Here is a 23,916-nt window from a genome sequence, read left to right as displayed (position 1 = left end):
AGTGAGAAAAGGGAGAGTCACATGGAGTTTGCTTTTTGAAAAATAAAGTCAGGAAACACATTATGAGAAATTACTCACATCACTCTGCAGGTCATAAGCCTTTCTGGCCTGGACAACATCAGTGGAGTCAGGTAGGCAGGTCCAGTTGTGCAGACGAGTTCTGTAATTGAAGTCGTTGACTTGCTTCTGGCATTTCTTGGCCAGTTCAAGATTCAGCATGTCAACTGGAAGGTTGAACTTGGTCTTGGACTTGTTGAAGTCCTTCTTGTACAGGGCATCACTGGCAATCTTGGCTGAGTTCAGGGCCAGCATCATCAGAGGGTCGTCCTGGACACAGCGAGCACCGATGTGGTGGCCGACCTGCTTACGGTATCCTGTCTTGTACTTGTACTAGAGAGAGAAAGAGTAAAGTGATAATTAACAAAATGCCATACAAATAAATCAATATCTGGGATAAAAGCACTCATTTGTATGTTACATACATCACTGATGATCTCTCTTCCACGTTTGGCAGCAACAACAGCGACAGCATCAGGCTTAAGGTCGTAGCCCTTTCTGAAGAGTGCTTCGACATCTTCCCTGTAATTTTTCTGAAGAAGAAATGAAAAATGTATATATAAATATATGAAAATAATTTTACATTGAAAATAATGATGCTTATAACACTATTTACTGACATGGATGTAGAATACTAGCCAAACATACCCTGCTGATGTTGTAAGCATTAACTTTAGAGAGCAAAATCTCGGGCAGGTCAGGGGTTACGTGAGTCTTGATCTTATCAGCCTCCCAAGCAGCGATGTAGTTTTTCTGTGGTGACAGAAAGAGAAGAAAAAACACAAATTATAATCACTGGGAAAAGACTGAACAAATCTAAAAACATGTAAAGGAAAGATATGTTTTTCTTTACCTTGTTGATGATATCAGCATTAGTTTTAGCCAAGACCATGGGCATGGAAGTCATATCAGTTTTAAACTTCAGTTTTTCTGGTTTCTGCCTGTAGAGACGTTCGCTGAGAATCTTAGAGGCGTTCTTGACCTTCATCACATCAACTGAACCAATGGGGACCCATCCTATGCCTATGACCTCATCCATGTCAGCTTTGTATACAGCCTGTTGGAAAAAGAACATCACAAACATCAGAAAACATCAGAAACACGTGAGCACAGTCAACATGGAATGATATGTTTAAAAGTGTTGAATATGTCACTGAAGGACTCACATCACTCTGAAGATCGTAGGCTTTCCTGGCCTGGACGACATCATTGGAGTCTGGCAGACAAGTCCACTGGTGCAGATGAGTTCTGTAATTGAAGTCGTTGACTTGGATCTGGCATTTCTTGGCCAGTTCAAGATTCAGCATGTCCACTGGAAGGTTGAACTTGGTCTTGGACTTGTTGAAGTCCTTCTTGTACAGGGCATCACTGGCAATCCTGGCTGAGTTCAGAGCCAGCATGATCAGAGGGTCATCCTGGACACAGCGAGCACCGATGTGGTGGCCGACCTGCTTACGGTATCCTGTCTTGTACTTGTACTGATGACATTAGCAGAAAATGTTTTATGTTACAACTAGAACATCTTTCAGATTATGTCTCATACCTGTGCTTTAGTCTTAAAAAAAATGAGTCACTCACATCACTGACGATGTCCCTGGAGGCCTTAGCAGCCTTGACAGAGACTGAATCTGGAGGGAGGAAATAGCCTTTCCTGATGTCAGCCTCAAAACCTTGTTTGTAGAGTTTCTGAAAAGTAAGAAATATGAATATGAATACTTCTGTTAACTGTTTTAACAAATGGAAGACAAAATTCTGGAAAGCATCAGGCTGATAATATTTTCAAGTAGGATTTTGCTAAAAAGATCACATTTGTAGAATCATATCTGGCTGCTAACTCAAATCAGAGTAATCTGAACGAGGCTTAAGGCAACATTGTGTAACGTTTCTATGATACAATGACTAATTTGAAAATGATTAATTTCAATGCTACACTGGCTTGTAATCAGATCAGTGATGTTGTTGATGTAATTTTGTGCTCTGGGTATGATCACACACAAAAGACAACTGTTTATTGCACAAAGTCACACACCACCAACTATTTCACTAATTTTGATGAAAATGGATCATATTTTATGAGAAAATGTTTTGTGCTTGTGATTTACAGAATTTCCTGATGGACAGTAATGTAAACTGCAGCTTTTAGCTAATGCTTGCTAATGCTAGCTCAGGTTGTTAGCTAGGATGCCCACTGTTTTAGTTTAATGAGCAACCATGTTGACTGCTGATCAGCCAAATGATCAGTGTTGAAAAACTGTGTTGGAAGATATTACGTGGCGGTCACACAAGACACCAAAGACAAATCAGGTATGTTCTTAATACTGTGTCTTTAATGGATAAAAAACAAAGAAAGACGCATTCACAGGGACAGCTACATATCTTTCTGTTTTCAAAGGCTGTTGTAACTAGGACAACCACAGGTTTGGCTGATTTGTCCAGTTAACAGGGTCGCTCATTAACAGAACTGTGACCTCAGAGCACTGGAGACTGCTAGTGTTTGTGACACAGGTGTTTTGCTCCACCGGCAAGAGGAGGTTTTCAGGCCCCAAGCATGTGGACAATGTGGCTCAGCAGCCTCTATGAACCAAGGACAGAGGTGAAAAAACTGAAAAGGATGTTGGCGGAGAAAGCTAAGAAGAGAAAACCTTGTAAGAGGCCACCAGACGAGAGTAAATGTGGGACTGACTTTTAGTGGTTGGTGAGAGCTTGGTGAAATAAAAAGCTGAAAGACAGACGCCGAGCTGGGCTGACTGCTGTTGGACTAGTCAGTAACATTAGCTGCTGCTTTGTCTTGTGTTGTCGACCTTGCTTGATGTTTGGCTGTTAGCAAAGTTGTTGACTCTATTGAGCATAATATAATCATAACAAAAACCGGGGCCTAAATCAATCGTAAAAATACCAATTTCTATGCAGTGTTGTTTTAAAGTGCTTAATAATTAAACTGGTTTCCTAATTCTGTCAAAATCACACACCAGACGATGCCATTGTCTTATCATGTGCAGTAAGAATTGGACTAACCTTGCTCATGTTGATAGCGTTCTGCTGAGAGAGGATGATCTCTGGAGTGTCAGGTTGGATGTGCAGGTTGACCTTGTCTTTCTCCCACGCCTCGGTATAGAGACGCTGGAACAAACCACAAAAAACATGTTAATTGACAGCTCTGTTAAAAATTAAGGTAACAGCACTTTGAGGATTAATGATGTCATACCTTGTTCATAACCTGAGCGTTGGCCTTGGCCAACACAATGGGCATGTCTTCAGTGGTCATTTTGAATTTAAAGGTGCTTGGGTGCTGACGGTACTGCCTTTCACTCAAAGCTTCAGCAGCCTTCTTGGCTTTCTCCACATCAACCGAGCCAATGGGGACCCAGCCCAGACCCTGGAGCCACTTCAGGTCAGCTTTGTAGACAGCCTACGAAAGGCAGTAATCCAAAATTCAATTCTTGACATACTGAACACAAAATAAACTAAAAAACAAATTAGTAAGGAAGTTATACTTTCATCGCTCTCTAGGTCATTTTCAGGGAATAAAATATGCTTGAAGTGTTTAGGAAACACATTATGAGAAATTCTCATTACTCACATCACTCTGCAGGTCATAAGCCTTTCTGGCCTGGACGACATCATTGGAGTCTGGTAGGCAAGTCCAGTTGTGCAGACGGGTGATGTAGTTGGCGTGGTTGACCTGAATCTGGTTCTTCTTAGCCAGTTCAAAGGCCAACATGTCCACTGGAAGGTTGAACTTTGTCTTGGACTTGTTGAAGTCCTTCTTGTACAGGGCATCACTGGCGATCCTGGCTGAGTTCAAAGCCAGCATCAGCAGAGGGTCGTCCTGGACACAGCGAGCACCGATGTGGTGGCCGACCTGCTTACGGTATCCTGTCTTGTACTTGTACTGGAAGAAAAATTAAATGATGTGATTGTGTGTTGACAGTTATACAAATATTTGAAGACAAAAGTGAAATAAATAATTAAAAGTGTATAAAAATAAAAATAGAACTAGAACAAAATAGAAATTATACAATTATACAAAATTACAAACTGACAGTGATATCAGTAGCAGCAAAGTCGGCAAAGTATAGTACATGTAAGAGTCATATGGTACCGTATATCATGTTAAATGAAAATTATTTATTTAATATACTCTTTTGGCAAGTTATAATTAGTTCCATATAATAAAATGCATATTACATTTGTAATATATTGTCATTTGACACTTTTCACTTTAAAATTAAATAACTGAAACTGAACACTTACGTCACTTGCAATATCCCTGGAGGCCCTGGCGGCAAGGATGGAAACGGCATCACCACGCAGATCATAGCCCTTCTTCTTGGCATCTTCATTTGCCTGTTTGTACTTTTTCTGTAAACAAACACAATCATCCCAGATATGTTCAGTATATAAATTTACCAGTGAACAATCTATAAATAAGAGTTGCTGTAACACCACAACTGTTTCATTGTTCACCTACCAAGCTGTAGTTGACATTGTTTGCTTTGGCTAGAAGAACATCCATAGCGTCAGGCATGATGTGGATCGTCCTCTTTGCAATGTCCCAGGCTTCACTATAGGCTTTCTGTGATCACACACAAATAAAATAAGATTTGATTACATTATGAACTCTACAAGGATGCATTTTTTAAGATAAAATAACTGCATTGATGATGTCATACCTTGTTCATAACCTGAGCGTTGGCCTTGGCCAACACAATGGGCATGTCTTCACTGGTCATTTTGAATTTAAAGGTGCTTGGGTGCTGACGGTACTGCCTTTCACTCAAAGCTTCAGCAGCCTTCTTGGCTTTCTCCACATCAACCGAGCCAATGGGGACCCAGCCCAGACCCTGGAGCCACTTCAGGTCAGCTTTGTAGACAGCCTACGAAAGGCAGTAATCCAAAATTCAATTCTTGACATACTGAACACAAAATAAACTATAAAACAAATTAGCAAGGAAGTTATACTTTCATCGCTCTCTAGGTCATATTCAGGGAATAAAATATGCTTGAAGTGTTCAGGAAACACATTATGAGAAATTCTCATTACTCACATCACTCTGCAGGTCATAAGCCTTTCTGGCCTGGACGACATCATTGGAGTCTGGCAGGCAAGTCCAGTTGTGCAGACGGGTGATGTAGTTGGCGTGGTTGACCTGAATCTGGTTCTTCTTAGCCAGTTCAAAGGCCAACATGTCCACTGGAAGGTTGAACTTTGTCTTGGACTTGTTGAAGTCCTTCTTGTAAAGGGCATCACTGGCAATCCTGGCTGAGTTCAAAGCCAGCATCAGCAGAGGGTCGTCCTGGACACAGCGAGCACCGATGTGGTGGCCAACCTGCTTACGGTATCCTGTCTTGTACTTGTACTGGAATTGAGGAAAAAATACATTTGATTATAACAGTATGGTTGATGTAAAGCAATACTATTAGTGGCAATATTTTTTCTGGCTTTGCTACATATAATTTTCAACACGCAATTATCTACATAACCAATTAAATCTTTATTCATGTTAAAATATTAGCATCAAATAGTGTACTAGAATATGAAAAAAAAACCCAAATCTATTATGCAATCATTTGACTGACATATAGACACACTACTAAAACAATAAAATGATATTAAAGCTTCATGGCATTCATTAAATTACTTTTAGCTAGTTTGCATAAATTAAATTATCTTACATCACTGGCAATATCCCTGGAAGCCCTGGCAGCAAGGATGGAAACGGCATCACCACGCAGATCATAGCCCTTCTTCTTGGCATCTTCATTTGCCTGTTTGTATTTTTTCTGTGTAACAGGAAGAACATGTAAAAAATCTTACACCATCTTCTGAAAAAAAAAAGGTGTATTATGAAGCATGCAGTTTCAAAAGCAATAACAACCTAACTTTTTAGGAAATATTTAAGAAGCACTCACCACACTGTAGTTGACATTGTTTGCTTTGGCCAGAAGAACATCCATGGCATCTGGCATGACATGAACGCTAGTCTTGTCTTTGTCCCAGGCTTCAGTGTAAGCTTTCTGTTAAGTAAATTTGTGTTTGTTTAGTTTATATACAAAAAATGAAACATTAAGAAGAAGCTTCATTGGCATGCATTCATAAAGTAATCAAAACTGAACGTAGACAAATATTCTTTTGAAAACATTAGATAACTCATGAATGTGATTTATAATGCCAAATCTAGTCAAGCAGAGAAGATCTTCGACAGAGTCAGCTGGAACCTTTTCGCAGTTTTGTACAAAATTAATTTGGGTCCAAATTGTATTGAACAGATTAGAACTACACTTTATAATAAAGTCAAGCAGTGTCATGAGAAGTCATCTTAGATTGCCTTTCCTTAAGCAGAGACCAGAAACAAGTTTGTCCTTTAGCACTGTTGTTGTTTGAATTCATCCATGTGCAAGAGACAACACAAATATTGAAGGTTCAAGCTTTAAGGTTCAAGGTAAATTTGTTAAACATTGTACTTAACAATTTAGAATTGAATTACTCCAAGCTTTCCTTCAAGTAAAAAGTAATCTATTTAACTTGGTCACATTTTATTTGATAAAGTGCTTTTAAAGTGTTATGTTTAAAGACAGTTTGGTTATATTATGGTTTTCTGAAAAAACAAAAACAAAACAGCACATCAGTAACTGCAAAAATACCTTGTTTACAATGCCAGCATTGGCCTTAGCCAATACCAATGGCATGTGGTCAGTGGTCATTTTGAATTGAAAGTTGCTTGGGTGCTGACGGTACTTCCTCTCACTGAGGATCTCACAAGCTTTCTTCGATTTCTCAACATCCAGTGAACCTATAGGCACCCATCCAATACCCTGCATCATCTTCAGGTCCTCCTTGTAAATAGCCTGGATGAAACAGAAAAGATTTGTTATGGTGAGAGATGTTCCTAAACATGAAAACTTCCTACAATATAAATAGAAGAGGTTCATACTCACATCACTCTGTATGTCATAAGCATGTCTGGCCTGGACAACATCAGTGGAGTCTGGCAGGCAAGTCCAGTTGTGCAGACGGGTGATGTAGTTGGCGTGGTTGACCTGAATCTGGTTCTTCTTAGCCAGTTCAAAGGCCAACATGTCCACTGGAAGGTGGAACTTGGTCTTGGACTTGTTGAAGTCCTTCTTGTACAGGGCATCACTGGCAATCCTGGCTGAGTTCAAAGCCAGCATCAGCAGAGGGTCGTCCTGGATGCTGCGAGCACCGATGTGGTGGCCGACCTGCTTACGGTATCCTGTCTTGTACTTGTACTGAAAAAGCAAGTGCAAGAGTTTTCATAAGCAAACCTTGGTGAGGGGGGAAGCATAGGAAATATATACAATAAGCAGAACAGTCTAGAAATAAAAATGGAGATACTTACGTCACTAGCAATAGCAGTGGACGCTTTGGCAGCTTTGACAGCAATGGCATCAGCACGAAGATTATGGCCCTTTTTCTTGGAGAGCTCATTGTCCAGTTTGTACAGTTTCTAAAGAGAGAGATAATATGTATTTTGATAGAGAAAGGCATGCATACTTTTAAATTAATATACTAATCCACCATCCAAATCCTCACTTCCTGTTCATCAAAATCAGCTTTAAGTGCTGTGGTTATTATGGGACATATGTTTTCCTTTCATTATCATCATATCATTATCATGACAGATCAGACTGTACCTCACTGAAGTTCTTCCTGTTCCCTCTGGCAAGAACAATGTCCATAGCATCAGGCATTATGTGAATCGAAGTCTTGTCTTTCTCCCAGGCTTTGTTGTAGGATTGCTAAAAACAAAAAAATTGTTTTTGGTTTGATATGACAGACATACATCTTAGAGGTATTTGTGCTATTTTCACAGAAAGTCTTATCCAGTACCTTATCCATAATCTGATTGTTGGCAGTGGCCAACATCAGATCCATAGACTGCATGTCCTTAGTGAATTTTAAGTTGCTAGGGTGTTGACGGTATCCGCTATCACTCAAGATTTTGCCAGCTGTTTTTGATCTCTCAACATCCAACGATCCAATAGGAACCCATCCTATTCCTTTCATGAAGCTATCATAATCACTCTTGTACTGATTCTGAAGAGGAACATCAATAGAAATAGTATTACTTCACAATTCAACACAGCTAGCTATCATTCTAGCTAATAGTAACATTGATGTTTTAGTTTTAAAATCTTTAATCATTATCATTTTTAGATGATTAAAATAGAATTTCTGCATACATCACTGGCGATGAACTGCATGTTACGAGCAAGTTGCAGGTTCATGGCATCGGGCAGGACATTGTATTGGTGAATGATCTGCTTGTATCCAGCCATCGTCTGAGCAGCAGAGGCCTGCTTGGCATGGACCACACTCAACATGTCTACTGGGGTGTGATACTTCAGCTTGGCCTGGTGGTAGTCCTTCTTGTAGTTCTTGTCACTCTGCAACTTAGCCACCTCCATGTAGTGAACCAGCAGGGGATCGTCCTGGAGGCTGCGGAAGCCAACGTGGTGGCCTCTGGCCTTCTCGTATGCCAACTTGTACTTGTACTGTAACACCAAATAAATACTTGTTTACCATGCATGGTAGGTTACAACTGACTATCTTGATTTGAGACCGGAATTTGTTTTGAACTTACATTACTGGCAATAGTGGTACCAGATTTGGCAGCCTTAATTGGGATGGCATCAGCTTTGAGGTTGTAGCCCTTCTTGGCCATCTCGACAACACCGGCTTTGTAAAGTTTCTGTGGAAACATACATTTAAATGAATAAAATAACAATAAATAATAAAGATAATAAATAAAAATAAATCAAATTAGTTGAAAGATATTATATAATGTTCTGTAATCTAATGCCTTACATTGCTCATGTTGAGGGCATTGGCCTTGGCCAGGACAATCTCAGGAGAATCTGGCATGACGTGGACTGTCAGTTTGTCCTTGTTCCAAGCTGCAGTGTATGCTTGCTGTAAATAAAGACACCAGAAAAACAAATGAATGACAGTGGTTATAACCAAGATTGGTATATTGGTTATAACCAAGACTGGTAATCTTGGTAATCTTGGTTAGCCTTGCACTTTGAGCTACAGTTGAACATGCTGCACCTTGTTCATGATCTGGTTGTTGGCAGTAGCCAGAGTCAAGTCCATGGAGTCCATCAGTTTGCTGAACTTGAAGTTGGATGGATGAGTGCGGTACTTGTTGTCACTCTGAATCTGACCGCCAACTTTAGCAGTCTCAACTGCAATTGAGCCAATAGGGACCCATCCAATACCTCTGATGTAGTTGTTCCATTCAGACTTGTAATCACTCTGAAAAAATAAATAAATAAGACAATGAGGTTGTTATGGTGCATATTAGTTCTGAAGTTGAGGTCAATAACAAGAACTTCCTTAAACGTTTTTGAACTTTTTTATGTAAATAAAGACAGAATGTATTTCATGGTGGTTACATTTCAGACATGGTTTTGACTCTGAAAGACGCTGATAAAACTGCAACTCACGTCACTTGACTGGATGTTCATGTTGCGACACCTCTGCAGATGCAAGTTGTCGGGCAGAAGGAAATAGTTGTGAGGGATCTGCTTGTATCCAGCCATCGTCTGAGCAGCAGAGGCCTGCTTGGCATGGACCACACTCAACATGTCTACTGGGGTGTGATACTTCAGCTTGGCCTGGTGGTAGTCCTTCTTGTAGTTCCTGTCACTCTGCAACTTAGCCACCTCCATGTAGTGAACCAGCAGGGGATCGTCCTGGAGGCTGCGGAAGCCAACGTGGTGGCCTCTGGCCTTCTCGTATGCCAACTTGTACTTGTACTGTAACAGTAAATAAATACTTGTTTACAATGCATGGTAGGTTACAATTGACTATCTTGATTTGAGACAGGAATTTGTTTTGAACTTACATTACTGGCAATAGTGGTACCAGATTTGGCAGCCTTAATTGGGATGGCATCAGCTTTGAGGTTGTGGCCCTTCTTGGCCATCTCGACAACACCGGCTTTGTAAAGTTTCTGTGGAAACATATATTTAAATGAATAAAATAACAATAAATAATAAAGATAATAAATAAAAATAAATAAAATTAGTTGAAAGATATTATATAATGTTCTGTAATCTAATGCCTTACATTGCTCATGTTGAGGGCATTGGCCTTGGCCAGGACAATCTCAGGAGAATCTGGCATGACGTGGACTGTCAGTTTGTCCTTGTTCCAAGCTGCAGTGTATGCTTGCTGTAAATAAAGACACCAGAAAAACAAATGAATGACAGCGGTTATAACTGAGATTGGTAATCTTGGTTAGCCTTGCACTTTGAGCTACAGTTGAACATGCTGCACCTTGTTCATGATCTGGTTGTTGGCAGTAGCCAGAGTCAAGTCCATGGAGTCCATCAGTTTGCTGAACTTGAAGTTGGATGGATGAGTGCGGTACTTGTTGTCACTCTGAATCTGACCGCCAACTTTAGCAGTCTCAACTGCAATTGAGCCAATAGGGACCCATCCAATACCTCTGATGTAGTTGTTCCATTCAGACTTGTAATCACTCTGAAAAAATAAATAAATAAGACAATGAGGTTGTTATGGTGCATATTAGTTCTGAAGTTGAGGTCAATAACAAGAACTTCCTTAAACGTTTTTGAACTTTTTTATGTAAATAAAGACAGAATGTATTTCATGGTGGTTACATTTCAGACATGGTTTTGACTCTGAAAGACGCTGATAAAACTGCAACTCACGTCACTTGACTGGATGTTCATGTTGCGACACCTCTGCAGATGCAAGTTGTCGGGCAGAAGGAAATAGTTGTGAGGGATCTGCTTGTATCCAGCCATCGTCTGAGCAGCAGAGGCCTGCTTGGCATGGACCACACTCAACATGTCTACTGGGGTGTGATACTTCAGCTTGGCCTGGTGGTAGTCCTTCTTGTAGTTCTTGTCACTCTGCAACTTAGCCACCTCCATGTAGTGAACCAGCAGGGGATCGTCCTGGAGGCTGCGGAAGCCAACGTGGTGGCCTCTGTCCTTCTCATACTCTTTCTTATATTGGACCTGAAAGAAAAAGTAAAATGAGTTAGTTACCTGTACATACAGTAACTGTTTCAGTCAAATGGACAAAAAGGTGGTGTAGATTTATGATTTGCATACATTGCTGGCAATATGTCTGCCATGCTTGGCATGCAGGACGGAAATAGCGTCAGGCTTCATGTCATATCCCTTGGCAATATCTTCCAGCCACTTGTGTTTGTAGTGACTCTGTGGAAAAACAAACAGTGTTAGCAACATGTTTTGTTCATAGATGATGCTGATATACATACTCTTGGCATTTCAGGCAAGTCATATTCCTCATGTGTCTAACTTTGATTTGCAATAAATATATTGTGCTCTGACCTCGCTCATGGTCTGGGCGTTGAACTTAGCCTGGAGGAATTCAGGGCTGTCAGCTGGCAGATGATAGGTGTGCATGAACTTTTCGCCGGAAGCTTTGTATGCAGTCTAGAGGGAAGGAAAAAGAACAGTCAAATCTGTGAATTCTTGCAAGGTTCTTGTAGGAGACATTTTAGTGCAACTTGCATATTTCAACACATTTTAAGAGATGCAAAAGAATTCCATTTTCTATCAAGAGGAGGCATTCTTACGTTGTTCATCTGCTTGGTGTTGGCCATTGCCAGAGTCATGTTCATGGAATCGGTCTTGCTTGTGAACTTGAGAGTGCTGGGATGCTGGCGGTAGCCAATCTCAGCCAGTGCGGCTTTAGCAGTTTTGGCCTTCTCAACATCCACAGAACCAATAGGGACCCAACCTGTGCCTCTGCAGTAGTTGGTGTAATCTGACTTGTAGACATTCTGTCAGGATATACAAAAAAGCATGTTCTTATCCCAACAATTTGTAGAAGAGTTTACACAGTCATCAATATGCATATTCCTACCCATTTACTTATACATGCACCAATTATACTGGCATTACACTATGGTAACATATAGATGAAAAGTGAAAACATACATCACTCTGAATCTCCATCATGTTGCGATACAGGTTCAGGTGCAAGTTGTCGGGCAGAAGGAAATAGTTGTGAGGGATCTGCTTGTATCCAGCCATCGTCTGAGCAGCAGAGGCCTGCTTGGCATGGACCACACTCAACATGTCTACTGGGGTGTGATACTTCAGCTTGGCCTGGTGGTAGTCCTTCTTGTAGTTCTTGTCACTCTGCAACTTAGCCACCTGCATGTAGTGAACCAGCAGGGGATCGTCCTGGAGGCTGCGGAAGCCAACATGGTGGCCCTTTGCCTTCTCATAAGCCAGTTTATACTTGTACTGTATACAAGAAAAAAAACATGGGTATGAATAACATTATTGAGTTCACTAACATTTACATAATATTATTATATTATATATTCACAACTTACATTGCTGGCTATATCTCTGCCAGACTTTGCTGCAACAATGGGAATAGCATCTTCCTTCACGTGATGTCCTTTGAGCAGATCTTTACGATGTTGATAGGTGTAGTAATTCTAAATAAAGTGACCAGTATTATGTTACAAATTTTATTTATATATATACACATTTTATAGGTGCACAAAGGCTGGAAAGTACTAGACAAGAATCCACAATTAACCTGGCTGATGTTGACAGCATTGTATCTGGCTTGCATCAGTTCAGGGACATCGGGAGGGAGATGGTAAGTGTGCATGAACTTCTCTCCACTGGCCTTATATGCTTTCTGCACAATTACAAGGAAGATACTTGTTTATGTCTATTCTGAAAAGGAATTCAAAAACTAAAATAATGAGCTTTATATTAGAGGAAGTAAGTTTGTTTCTTCCTTCTTACTGCATCAAGGATCTTGGCATTGGCCTTAGCCAGCTCCATGTTCATGGAGTCAGAGACACTGGTGAATTTGATGGTATCAGGGTGCTGGCGGTACTTCTTCTCGTCCAGAGCTGCTGCTGCTGCCTTGGCTTTTTGCACCTCCAGGGAACCGATAGGAACCCAACCAGTTCCCTTGACGTAGTTCTCATAATCCATTTTATAGTTAACCTGGAAAATAACAGAGGCAAGCGACAAATGCAAAGTGTCAGAACTGCCGAAGCACAAGTAGTTACCTACTTTATGATTCAAAAGACCCAAAAAAATGACAATTAAACTTACATCACTGGCATTGAAGCTCATGTTACGGGCGAGGTCCAGACTCATTGAGCCAGGCAGTAGGCAGTAATTATGATGGTGCTGCTTGTAGCCAGCGTAGGTCTGCACTTTTGAGGCATGTTTGGCGTGAGCCATGCTCATCATGTCTACTGGGGTGTGATACTTCAGCTTGGACTTATGGTAGTCCTTCTTGTAGTTCTTGTCACTCTGTATCTTAGCCACCTGCATGTAGTGAACCAGCAGAGGATCGTCCTGGAGACTGCGGAAGCCAACGTGGTGGCCTCTGTCCTTCTCATAAGCCTTTTTATACTGGACCTGGAGGTTAAAGGGCACATAACATCTCTAATTATTATCATTTAAAGAATTTATCAACCATAGAATGCAATCAAGTAGTATATGTATGTCTAGTGTAAATCTGTATCAGGAAACTTACATCACTGGCAGCATGTCTGGCAGCTTTGGCAGCAACAACAGAAATGGCATTAGGCTTCAGGTCATAACCTTTAGCGATATGCTCTTGCCAGGCAAGTTTGTAGTATTTCTGAAATGACAGATTACAGTTAAAAGCAACAACAAAAGATAAGAATGAATAAGTTTGGCATGGATCCACGGCATACTTACATACACACACACCTACAGTATATGTATACTCAGGTATATTTACAGGATATAACACAACATATGGGGGCAGTATTTTTATGGCTTACATTGCTGATGTTGTAGGCATTGCACCTGGCTTGGAGGAACTCAGGTACATCAGGAGGCAGAGAGTACTTCTGATGAACCTCCTCTAGACCTCTCTTGTAGAACAGCTGTAAGGCGGAAAAGTCATGTAGAACATATCAAAGATAAAACAGTCTTCTCAAAAGTGATCTTAAAGAAAATGGTCTGTGAGAGTGAGAGTAGACTCACATCACTCCTCTGAAGCTGGTTGACTTTGGCCTGCATCATGACGGGATGGTCATCAATAGATGTGAATCGGATCGTGTCTGGGTGTTGTCTGTATTTTTTCTGTAGGAAATAATTGATGAACACATTATGTGATATATCATGCCAGCTGTCAAAAGTGTTTGTAAAAGTGTGCCGGGGAGACTGAAACGATACCATTGTGCACATACCTCACTAAGGATCTCACCAGCTTTCTTATTCTTTTCCACATCTATGGAACCGAAGGGGATCCATGGGGTACCCTTGGTGTAAGCGTTGTAGTCAGCCTTGTACTCATTCTGTGATGCAGAAAAACAGAAATTCAAATGGTGTCATTGAACACACTGTTTACATCCCACCCTCGGCCGATGCTTCAGGGGCCTGTGAACTCTTTCACAGTGTAGTGTCACGGTTGTAGTCATCGCACCCACTCTCCTCCTTATTTCTGGAGACTTTAACCATAACCCTAACGTCCATTCTTCCCTCAGTATGTTGATTGCCACATCATGGACAATAAAACATTGAATCTACTGAATGCAAATTTAAAGGATGCAGCAACAGACTGTTACTCCCACCATGTAATAAGGAGCGCTACAGCAGGTCAAGTGAATTTCTCTGGTGGGGGACCATTAAAGTCTGTCTTATCCTACCTTGTCTCATCACATCTCATTTCAAAAAAACAAACCAACCAACCAAAAGATCTGTCTATACTTACATCACTCTGGATGACGTTGGCTTTCTTGGCCAAATCCAACAGCACAGCATCAGGGGGATAGAAGAAGTTGGTGCTGATGCTCCTATACCCGGCCATACTGGCAATGCCCTGGGATTTCTTGGCCAAGGTGACTGAAATCATATCCAGTGGTGTATGGTACTTGGTCTTTACCTTTTCATAGTCCTTTTTGTATTCACGCTGTGGAGATATCAGGATGAAATTACTCAGGAGTGATTTCCTTTCATCAGCTCTGATAAATGAATATTAAGAGGCATTCAGCCCTACAGCAAGCTAACGACTTACGTCACTCTGGATTTTGGCCACATGAACAGAGTGTAAGATTTTGGGATCATCATTAATGCTGAGGGCACCAACCATGTGTCCCTTGTTCTTCTCATACTCCTTCTTATATTTAACCTGCAAAGAAGAGCAAAAGGTGATCAATTACTAGATTCATAAAAAAGCAAGTAACAAGCAAAAGGCTGATATTGTAGCATACTTACATCGCTGGCAATGTTGGTGTGAGCACGGGCAGCGAGGATCGAGATAGCGTCGCCCTTGACCTCAAACTTTTTGGCTTTGGATTTCTCCCAATCATACTTATAACAGTTCTGTAAAGGGAGAATGGTGCCATTCAGGAGATGAAACATTAATACCATTAAAGCTGATAGCAATCACATGTTGGTCACCAGAAGTGAAGTGTACAGTACTGACAAACAAGCAGTCACTTACATCACTGAGGTTAAAAGCGTTAACTCTGGACTGGATGAAGAAGGGATAGTCTGGGGGCAGGCTGGACTTCATCTTGATTTTCTCATACTCTGCCTTGTAGTTCAGCTGCAAAAGGAACAAAGTGATGTTTTATTTTGACAAAACTCTGAAGGTTTCTCTGTTTGCGGTGCACTGCTCATTGTACATGAAGAGTAAGACAGGAGAGAAGTTGAGGTAACGTGTTAATTGGTTTTCTGTCACTGGAGGGCAGTAGTGTATTAGCTGGACTCTGTCTGAGACATTCACTGTCCCTTTCTCTGCCTCTCCAGCCCCTCTCTGATCACAGGGTTTATTCTGGGCCAACTGAATGCTTGTTGCTATTTATACTACAGAGAGATGGCTCTCCAGTTTCCATGGTGCCCACAGAAAGACAGCTGGGCTACGTGGATGATTGGGCACATTTTAAGGTGATCTGCATATCTAGGAGAATTTAATACAGAGCATTAGCTGGTGATTGTAGCAATTTCAGGAAACAAATGGACAGATATATATATATATATATATATATATAAATGCAACCATATATGAATCACTGATGTGATTTATGAGAACATACATAAAGTAAGAAAGAATTCAAATGTTGAGGCATAATGCAGCACCTTGTGGCTGATTCAGTTCATGAGAATCTAATGTATGTTACATTACCAAGAGGATACATGCACATACATACATCACTGAGCTGTTTGGCATTGATGGCGGCTTGAACCAGAACTGGCGAATCCACCACTTGTGTGAACTTCACTCTGTCTGGATGTTTACGGTAAGTTTTCTGCAAACCATAAAAGAGAAATGGTTTGTGACGCACATAAATGTAACAAGACAAGAGAAATCTGTAAAGAAGTACTACTCACATCGCTACACTCCTGAAGCTTCTTCGTGGCTTCATATTGAGGCGTAATTGTTTGAGGGAAGAAGCACCTTGTTTTTATGTCTTCATACTCAGCTTTATACAATTGCTGCAAGATAAAATATGCAAATAGTGAGGAAATATGTAATGAAGTATATCAGTGGTTTGATTTAAAAAATGGAAAGGGAAATCATTTACCTCATTCTTCATTTCCTCAACTTTCTGGCAGTGAAGCATATAAACGTCTTCATAGCTGCCAATGTAGTGGCCCTTCACCTCATTATCATACTTATTTTTGTAACGTGCCTAAAAAAAAGACATTGAAATACATGTATTTATTCAAATCATGAAACAATAATATCATCGGTTTGGGTTAAAGGAAACACGTTAACTCATTATTCTTACATCAGTGAACTGTTTAAGTACGGAGTCCATCTGAAACTTGGGTGTGTCACAGTAGTTGATGCTGAAACCCCTGGATTTCTCATAGTTGGACTTATACACTTTCTGCAAAGAAGATATAAAACACGTAATGAACAGAAGCACCACAAGCAAAACACTCATGAACACAAACAACACATCAGCATGTCCGCTAACTATGCAAGAGGGCAGCGCAAGTGACATATCCATGCTTTTTGATTTAGCACCACTAATATGACAAACCCACTGGGGGGAGCTTCATGTCACACACTCTAAACAAAGACACCTACAACCACCTCAGTCATTTTAGTTAGCACCTTTTTTTTTAATTAGCAGCCTAACAAAACTAATTCAAGTTCTTCAACAAGTTCTTGCAAGCAACATCTCTGTCTACTCATGACATGAAGGCCAGCAGTGCTAGACTGCGATGGTACTACTGTAGGACTTGTTAAAGATTTTATCTTTCTTGTTCCCCCTTCAGATAAAACCAGATGTGATCAAAAATTCCTTTCTAGGCAGTGTTCTTCAGACACCTACATCACTGAGGATGGTGCCAGCATATCTGAGCTGTCTGAGGAGAGGGTTCTCTGTGGCGGGGAGCGTGTTATAGTCAGACTGCGCTTTGTTCTTCTCGTATTCCTTCTTGTATTGGACCTGAAGACCAAGAAACACAGAGAACAGTGTGATTAAGAAGAAAACAAAGCACTTTGTTGAGGTTTATTCATGTGGTAGTTACACTGACGCTGAATAACTTTGGTACAGTCAGTCATGGTGGACACGTGTCTTTATCGTCTCCTTGGATGACGCATGTTTGCATTGTGTGTGAATGTGTGGGAGGCTGTGAGGTATACAGTCGCTGAAAAGCTTCTTCAAGTAGTCTGATATTTTGTTACTGGGGAACAGTCAAACTGCACACTTGGTTTGTGCAGTTGAGATTGAACCAAATCTCTCAGTCATGCAGTACATGTGTGGGCACAAAACACTGTGATCCCTGCGTCAGAGTGAGTTGACTCACTGTTACAAGGGTAAACTCGCTGTCGTGTCTTCCACATGAGATAGGACCTATAAAAATACTCTGATACCTTTGTGTGTGAGTGTGTGTTTGTGTGTACTTACCTCGCTGGCAGCAATACGAGCTCTCTTGTTTGTATCATAAACGGGCGTCTCTGTTTGCATGAAATAAATTTGGTCTTTGATGTTCTCAAACTCTTGCGTGTATTTCCTCTGAAAAGAGAAGGGGTGGACTGTTAGACCCTGAACCGTTCTGAAAACACTGGCCTGTGCTGTTGTGGCAAACTCTCACATTGCTTAAGTTCTCCATTGCCACCCTGGCAACGGCCACATCGAAGTACGGCGTCTCGCACCACTGACCCTTCACATTTTTGTTGTAATCTTCCTTGTACTTGAGCTGTGGAAAACATAAAAAGCAATATTAGAAGATGTGTTTCACATACAAATGACCCCTGTTGTAGACATGTAGAGCATAGAGGAACATGAGAAATCTTCTGGTTAATGGAACACATTGGGAATGACTGGAATCCCTGTAATTTCAACCTATTGTCAGCCTCTCCCTTCCAGCTTAGTATAGCCAGTAACATCAGAGAGCAGGTGGCTAGTTATTCCTAGCAGTGGCTTAGGGTTTGTCTGTCTGTGAGGGCTTTGGTCCTCATGTGGGCACTGTGGAGAGTGTAAGTTTGGGACTGAAAGCAATGAGTGTCTGTTGGGTGGTTTGAAACCCGTCTTGAGTGGAAGAATATTAGCTGACCCTGAAAAAATTCTGGGCTTTTGCCTCCAACAGAGGACACAAAAGAGAGGATACTGTATGTATGATCATGGATTCTGTCTAATCCCACACCATTTCCATGTGTGCCATGGTGGATCCACACATCTACAGCCATGAAAATACCACAGTATTTCTATTTTTTTATCCCTTGCACTGAATATTGCTTTTGCTAATACTGGTGGATTTAATTAATCCTTCCTTCCTGATGGTGAACGTCACTGTATGGCACAGAAACAGCAACGTACAAGACCATGAGGCCTTTCAAAGAGTAGCTTTCTCAGCTGAATATACAATAGGCAATACTCTACCCTGCCCAACCCTCCAGATAACAGCCACTAAGATCCTAGACCTGACCTGGGCTTAAATTGAATTGTAAGTATGCACCTTTCTCATGTTGTCTTCCTCCATCCTCCTGTGTTTCTTATATTTCTTTTATGCTTATATAGTGTGTTTGTCAGCTGGTTTAAAATAGTTCTCCTTACATCACTGCGCTGATCAGCCACTCTCTTAGCCAGCTCCACTTCAGGAGGATCAGCCAAGGAAGTGTACTTGGTCTTGCGCTCATCATGACCCTTCTTGTAGTGGATCTGCAGACACACACACACACACACACACACACACACACACACACGAAAAGAAGGAGGGACACATGACCATTTTAACTGCCGACAATGTGAGTGGAAAATGGTACATATGAAACATCTGACTCAGCACAAACAAATGGACCCTGAAATGGAAAAAAAAAGGCAGAGAAAATGTGCTTGGCTGTGCAGGGGTATGCTGAATGGCACTCTCATAACCTTCTCAAAGCAGTTCAGGGAAGTTCCCATTATGGTTTGAAATCACTCATTTTTTTAGAATGAATCATATGTTTGATATTCTACTTTGTTTCATATCAGAATACTACAAGAAATGGCACCAAACATTGATAGAATCACTGGGATGACAAGGATAAAAACCCATTTAATTACAGTATCCATATACATTGTTTTGGGAAATAATGCATTTATGTGGAATTTATAAAACAGTTTTCACCTTGTATATATTTAAACCACACACAGGTGGTGTCAAAGACTCTTTGACATGCAGACTGAAAGAACTGCCAACCATCTGATTACTGGACAACCAGCTCTACCTCCTGAGCCACAGCCAACATGTCCACAATTAAGCAATATGAAATACTACCTTATGCTATCTGAAATACTTTAAAATACCATATAAACTAAGGGTTTCGAAATATGACACCGTAAAAATCTAGAGACATTTTTTTTTACAGTGCAGTACTGATGTTTTGCAATATTCTCACCTTTTAAAAATTCTTAAAAAGGTTTCCATATTTTAATAAATAAATGTTTTCTTTTCCCTCCAACAATATATGTCAATCTTTCTAAAGCGTGACATTATGCAATCTCCTTCAGTCATAACTTTACTTTTGCTTCACAGTGCTTTTATATATTTTTACAAAAGAAAGCATTCATCATTCTTCTGGTCCAGAATCTATCAATCCTGACCTTTGATTGCAGGGGAACATTCTCTAATGGCTCGCATTATACTTTCACAGAGTTATTACACTTTTGAGCACTTCCAAACACAGTGGAATGCTGTTCCCTTTCAACACTTACAACAAACATGCTATAACATGATCAATTTTATTCAGTTTTACTGTGGAAATATAAGTTTGCTTTAGCCATTTTATCCTTGTATTCATTGTATTTTGCTGTAGCTATAATCCTATTTCCTAATCTCCTTTGTATACCATAATCCTTACATATTTGATCAAAGGTAAGTAGTTTGTCATCAATGTATAGATTTCCTACACATGTTTTCTGTGTTATTGCAGTTGAAAATGTGTGTTGTCAGTAGACTTAACTTACATCACTGAGGACCTCCTGAGCCTTGGCAACCCTGCGCAGCTCAGGGCTGTCGCTGTAAGGGTAGAACATGGTCTTCTCCTCATCCCAGGACTCGGTATAAAGTTTCTGAACAAGGTGTAAAGTCATGAATTACTTCATGCATACTGCATAATTAGAAACAGATCGTACAGCCAGATGTTTTTCTGACGTCTTCGACATAAAATACAGTTCTTGCATGCCACATTGTGCTTACTTTGCTGTAGTTAGCAGCATTCTTCACAGCCAGGACCAGCTCAGGGGCATCAGGAGGCAGCAAGTACCTGTCCTTAGTCTCATCCCACTTCTGTCTGTACAGAACCTGTAAAGGACAAGCAGTACCATTGGTGTTAAACACATTCAAATGGTGGTTTTTTTCCACATCTTGGTATATTGTTGAGTAACAAGTTACTTCAGTTCAAGTCGCTCACCTTGCTGATCAGTTCAGATACACGCTTGACATGGGTGACCTCTTTGGCCTCACCATCGTACAAGCTTGTTGTCCGAGCCTTATTTCCCTCCATGCGGTATTTAACCTGGTGGTGATATGTGTAGTTTTATATTATTTATGATCTGAGCAAGTTTGAGAAATTCATTTCATATCATCACACCTAAATTTAAGAGAAAATCTCAATGAATCTCTGCTCTACATTCATGCTGTCATGCTTATACTGTTCCTGGGATTCAAATCTTCCATTCCAATAACCACTCAACCCTCATTTTGAAACTTTATGCAACATGTTGTCCTCAGTAGTACCTCGCTGAGCTGCTCCTGGGCTTTCCTGATGCGAATCATTTCAGGGGTGTCCGTAACGATGGCAGGAGGAGTACCTCTGGACAAGTCGTAAGCTTGCCGGTACTTGTTCTGTCGAGAAGTACAATGGTCATCATATACACTTATAAAATAAAAGTACAACTTGAATATTTCACAATAAAGGTTTATCCAATTTTTTAAGAAATACTTGATTCCCACAACTATACACTGGTAACTAGGGACTAGAGTTAGGTCTTGATTTCGACTCAAAACTGGTTACTTACATGGCTGAACTGCTCCAGCATCTTCTGGCTGTGGGCCAGGTACGGAGTCATGAACTTGGAAGTATCCACCTTGGCCCTCTTTCTGACTTTCCTGGTGGGCAATCCAGACTGGAGGAGGACAGAAGGAAATAGTGTTAACTACCCAACTAACAAAGGGGCCAACACTCCTTGTTTACAGGAAACATATCGGCCAGGGACAGAAAGACATTTTAACAAAAGAAATGTTCTCAGTTATTCTGAAACTGTGACTCAGATTTGTTGATTAAATAATCTGATCTTGTCAAGTTGAAGAGAAAACCACTCACCAAATTGATATTAATTTGTTGTTTTTAAGAGTATACCTACTACTCTAATGACTCACCTTCAAGGGTTGAAGTGATTCAAGTCAAGACTAAAATGGACATGAATAAATCATGATTCTACATGGAAATCAGCTAGTTAAGATACAGTAATAGCATGATTATGTACTGAGACACTGAAACACTGGATGACGGATGATTGAAGGACAAACAAAAACTAACAGAAATGAAGGGGAAGCACTGAGTATACAGTAACACTGACGATATCTATGAGCGTAATGGGCTGCATGCAATGCCAAGCTGAGCAACATGAATTGGGAAGTAAAGCCACAGGGGACTAAGAGGCGAGACAATACATGCAAAAGCATTGTCAGTTTTGGACTATTTTATTCTATTTTACTTTCATTACATGTCTTCTTTCAGTCTAAGAGAAAAAAACACCCGAATACACATTTAGGTGTCTGTAGATTTCACCACAAGTTAGCATTAGCAGATATGCCAGATAGCCTTATTTTCATATTTAAATGTAAAATTACTGAAAACTTGAAGTAATATAAGTAATCAACTGGAGAAGTTTCAGGTTGATATATATTAAAATATTAAACTACTTTTACTCCATTCACCTGTAGGATTTTGCAAAATGTGTGAAATTACATAATAAATATTGTTAAAGGCCACTTTCTTCATATTCTGGACCAAAAATATCTTCACTTCAGTAGCACTTACATACACCAAAATCTCTATCTCTATAGATAGGAAATCTTATTTACCCTATCTATATTCATTACAGAGGGATTTCTACATATACTGTATCACCTATAATCATTGTGGGAATTGTTGAGTCTCTGTAAATAATATTATAAAGAGTATGATCTAGAGCTGCTCTGTATGGAAAATGAGATAACATTATGATTTAGTTCTATAAAAAATGAATTGAATATCATTCCTAGATTGATTTATAGTACATTTTTATTCCTATAACGTGTAGAAATGTATGTATTTTTATTTTTATTTTCTTCATATTCTTGATGTATGGAGTGATAAAAAATTGATTCAGAACATTTAACTAAAACAAGAAGTGTTAACCAGGCTTTATCCAGTGTTCAGATTTCTATTCTGGAAATTAGATTTACTAAAATAAATCAAAATAGAATTAAAACAATATCATGCCTAATTTGTGTAATTAAGCATAAGATATCAGGAAACTTGTAATACAAAAAATAATTGTAGTTATTTTTTTATTCACCTGTAGTGTCATTTGTCAGCTCATTTCTTCTTAGCTTACATTAAAATGCAAGATTGGCAACAAAAAAACATAATTTACTTTCACATAAAAGCCTGCACAATGCTATGCTTTCAATAAAATAACCAGACAGCAGAATGTCCCCACAGGCATGCAGACAAGGAGGGGGATGCACCATTGTCAAGACAAAGACAGGCATCCTGTACTGTTTGACAGACTGTTGTCCCTTGGGAGGAGGTGCTTTACCTGAAAGTACTGAGTCTTTTGCTCAGTGACAGTCGTCGTTGACATCTGCTCAACATATTACAAATATAGGACAAACTCTGGGGTTTTAAAACTGCCAGAACAGGTTATGGGAGAAACAGCACAGTGATTTTTATTGGATTGAGGGTGATTTTTCCACAGCTCTGGTGCTCATCAATTACTACCACTGACACTGTCGGTAAGATAAGTAAGAAATCGCTCTACACTGCATCACAGCAGTAGCTGTTCTTTCAAACCAGTCCATCAACTACATAAAAGCTGGGATGTCATCAGGGATCTTTGCCCTAACCTGTAATAACTGATTTGTCCTCCTCTAACTGAACTCCTCAGAGGTGAATATACTGTAATCGTGACTGCAATCTAATTTAGTCTGTTTCTACAGAGGAAAGAGAAGCATTAATATCCTCTGTGTTATGTGAGCCTGACTCATCTAACTCTGTGGCCTATAAAGTCTATAAACACACCTCGCTCTCACATGACAGTACTTCTATTCTTGTTTTTTTAATTCTTAGACCATTGTTCCTGGCATCGGTTGCTACAGCACACAGCA

At 40.1% G+C, this 23,916-nt stretch overlaps 1 protein-coding gene across 22 annotated transcripts in view; it reads right to left on the bottom strand.

The window, feature by feature from the left end:
* neb (nebulin) overlaps positions 1-23,916 on the bottom strand; it is a 59,351-nt gene that overhangs the window by 31,331 nt on the left and 4,104 nt on the right. For 20 of the 22 annotated variants that reach the window (XM_027276135.1, XM_027276138.1, XM_027276133.1 and 17 more), the window contains 59 exons: positions 23,349-23,393; positions 21,561-21,668; positions 21,280-21,387; positions 20,954-21,058; positions 20,740-20,844; positions 20,508-20,612; positions 19,116-19,220; positions 18,154-18,258; positions 17,967-18,074; positions 17,388-17,504; positions 16,836-16,937; positions 16,629-16,736; positions 16,435-16,539; positions 16,254-16,352; positions 15,545-15,649; positions 15,316-15,423; positions 15,116-15,229; positions 14,813-15,010; positions 14,289-14,396; positions 14,083-14,181; positions 13,878-13,982; positions 13,604-13,711; positions 13,174-13,485; positions 12,856-13,062; positions 12,641-12,745; positions 12,429-12,536; positions 12,025-12,336; positions 11,661-11,867; positions 11,413-11,517; positions 11,170-11,277; positions 10,762-11,073; positions 10,364-10,570; positions 10,154-10,258; positions 9,930-10,037; positions 9,529-9,840; positions 9,131-9,337; positions 8,888-8,992; positions 8,664-8,771; positions 8,263-8,574; positions 7,910-8,116; positions 7,714-7,818; positions 7,419-7,526; positions 6,997-7,308; positions 6,703-6,906; positions 5,971-6,075; positions 5,734-5,841; positions 5,106-5,417; positions 4,731-4,934; positions 4,529-4,633; positions 4,312-4,419; positions 3,638-3,949; positions 3,263-3,466; positions 3,073-3,177; positions 1,636-1,743; positions 1,224-1,535; positions 911-1,114; positions 706-810; positions 483-590; positions 79-390 (listed from right to left, as the gene is read on the bottom strand). In XM_027276135.1, coding sequence (XP_027131936.1) covers positions 79-390; positions 483-590; positions 706-810; positions 911-1,114; positions 1,224-1,535; positions 1,636-1,743; positions 3,073-3,177; positions 3,263-3,466; positions 3,638-3,949; positions 4,312-4,419; positions 4,529-4,633; positions 4,731-4,934; positions 5,106-5,417; positions 5,734-5,841; positions 5,971-6,075; positions 6,703-6,906; positions 6,997-7,308; positions 7,419-7,526; positions 7,714-7,818; positions 7,910-8,116; positions 8,263-8,574; positions 8,664-8,771; positions 8,888-8,992; positions 9,131-9,337; positions 9,529-9,840; positions 9,930-10,037; positions 10,154-10,258; positions 10,364-10,570; positions 10,762-11,073; positions 11,170-11,277; positions 11,413-11,517; positions 11,661-11,867; positions 12,025-12,336; positions 12,429-12,536; positions 12,641-12,745; positions 12,856-13,062; positions 13,174-13,485; positions 13,604-13,711; positions 13,878-13,982; positions 14,083-14,181; positions 14,289-14,396; positions 14,813-15,010; positions 15,116-15,229; positions 15,316-15,423; positions 15,545-15,649; positions 16,254-16,352; positions 16,435-16,539; positions 16,629-16,736; positions 16,836-16,937; positions 17,388-17,504; positions 17,967-18,074; positions 18,154-18,258; positions 19,116-19,220; positions 20,508-20,612; positions 20,740-20,844; positions 20,954-21,058; positions 21,280-21,387; positions 21,561-21,668; positions 23,349-23,393 — 9,258 coding nt within the window. The remainder of the gene's footprint in view (positions 1-78; positions 391-482; positions 591-705; positions 811-910; positions 1,115-1,223; positions 1,536-1,635; positions 1,744-3,072; positions 3,178-3,262; positions 3,467-3,637; positions 3,950-4,311; positions 4,420-4,528; positions 4,634-4,730; positions 4,935-5,105; positions 5,418-5,733; positions 5,842-5,970; positions 6,076-6,702; positions 6,907-6,996; positions 7,309-7,418; positions 7,527-7,713; positions 7,819-7,909; positions 8,117-8,262; positions 8,575-8,663; positions 8,772-8,887; positions 8,993-9,130; positions 9,338-9,528; positions 9,841-9,929; positions 10,038-10,153; positions 10,259-10,363; positions 10,571-10,761; positions 11,074-11,169; positions 11,278-11,412; positions 11,518-11,660; positions 11,868-12,024; positions 12,337-12,428; positions 12,537-12,640; positions 12,746-12,855; positions 13,063-13,173; positions 13,486-13,603; positions 13,712-13,877; positions 13,983-14,082; positions 14,182-14,288; positions 14,397-14,812; positions 15,011-15,115; positions 15,230-15,315; positions 15,424-15,544; positions 15,650-16,253; positions 16,353-16,434; positions 16,540-16,628; positions 16,737-16,835; positions 16,938-17,387; positions 17,505-17,966; positions 18,075-18,153; positions 18,259-19,115; positions 19,221-20,507; positions 20,613-20,739; positions 20,845-20,953; positions 21,059-21,279; positions 21,388-21,560; positions 21,669-23,348; positions 23,394-23,916) is intronic. The other 2 variants (XM_027276150.1, XM_027276154.1) reach the window with 2 other exon arrangements.

Source organism: Larimichthys crocea, unplaced genomic scaffold (genome assembly GCF_000972845.2).
Source record: "Larimichthys crocea isolate SSNF unplaced genomic scaffold, L_crocea_2.0 scaffold319, whole genome shotgun sequence".
Taxonomy (NCBI): Eukaryota; Metazoa; Chordata; class Actinopteri; family Sciaenidae; genus Larimichthys; species Larimichthys crocea.
This window is presented reverse-complemented; position numbering and strand designations above follow the sequence as displayed.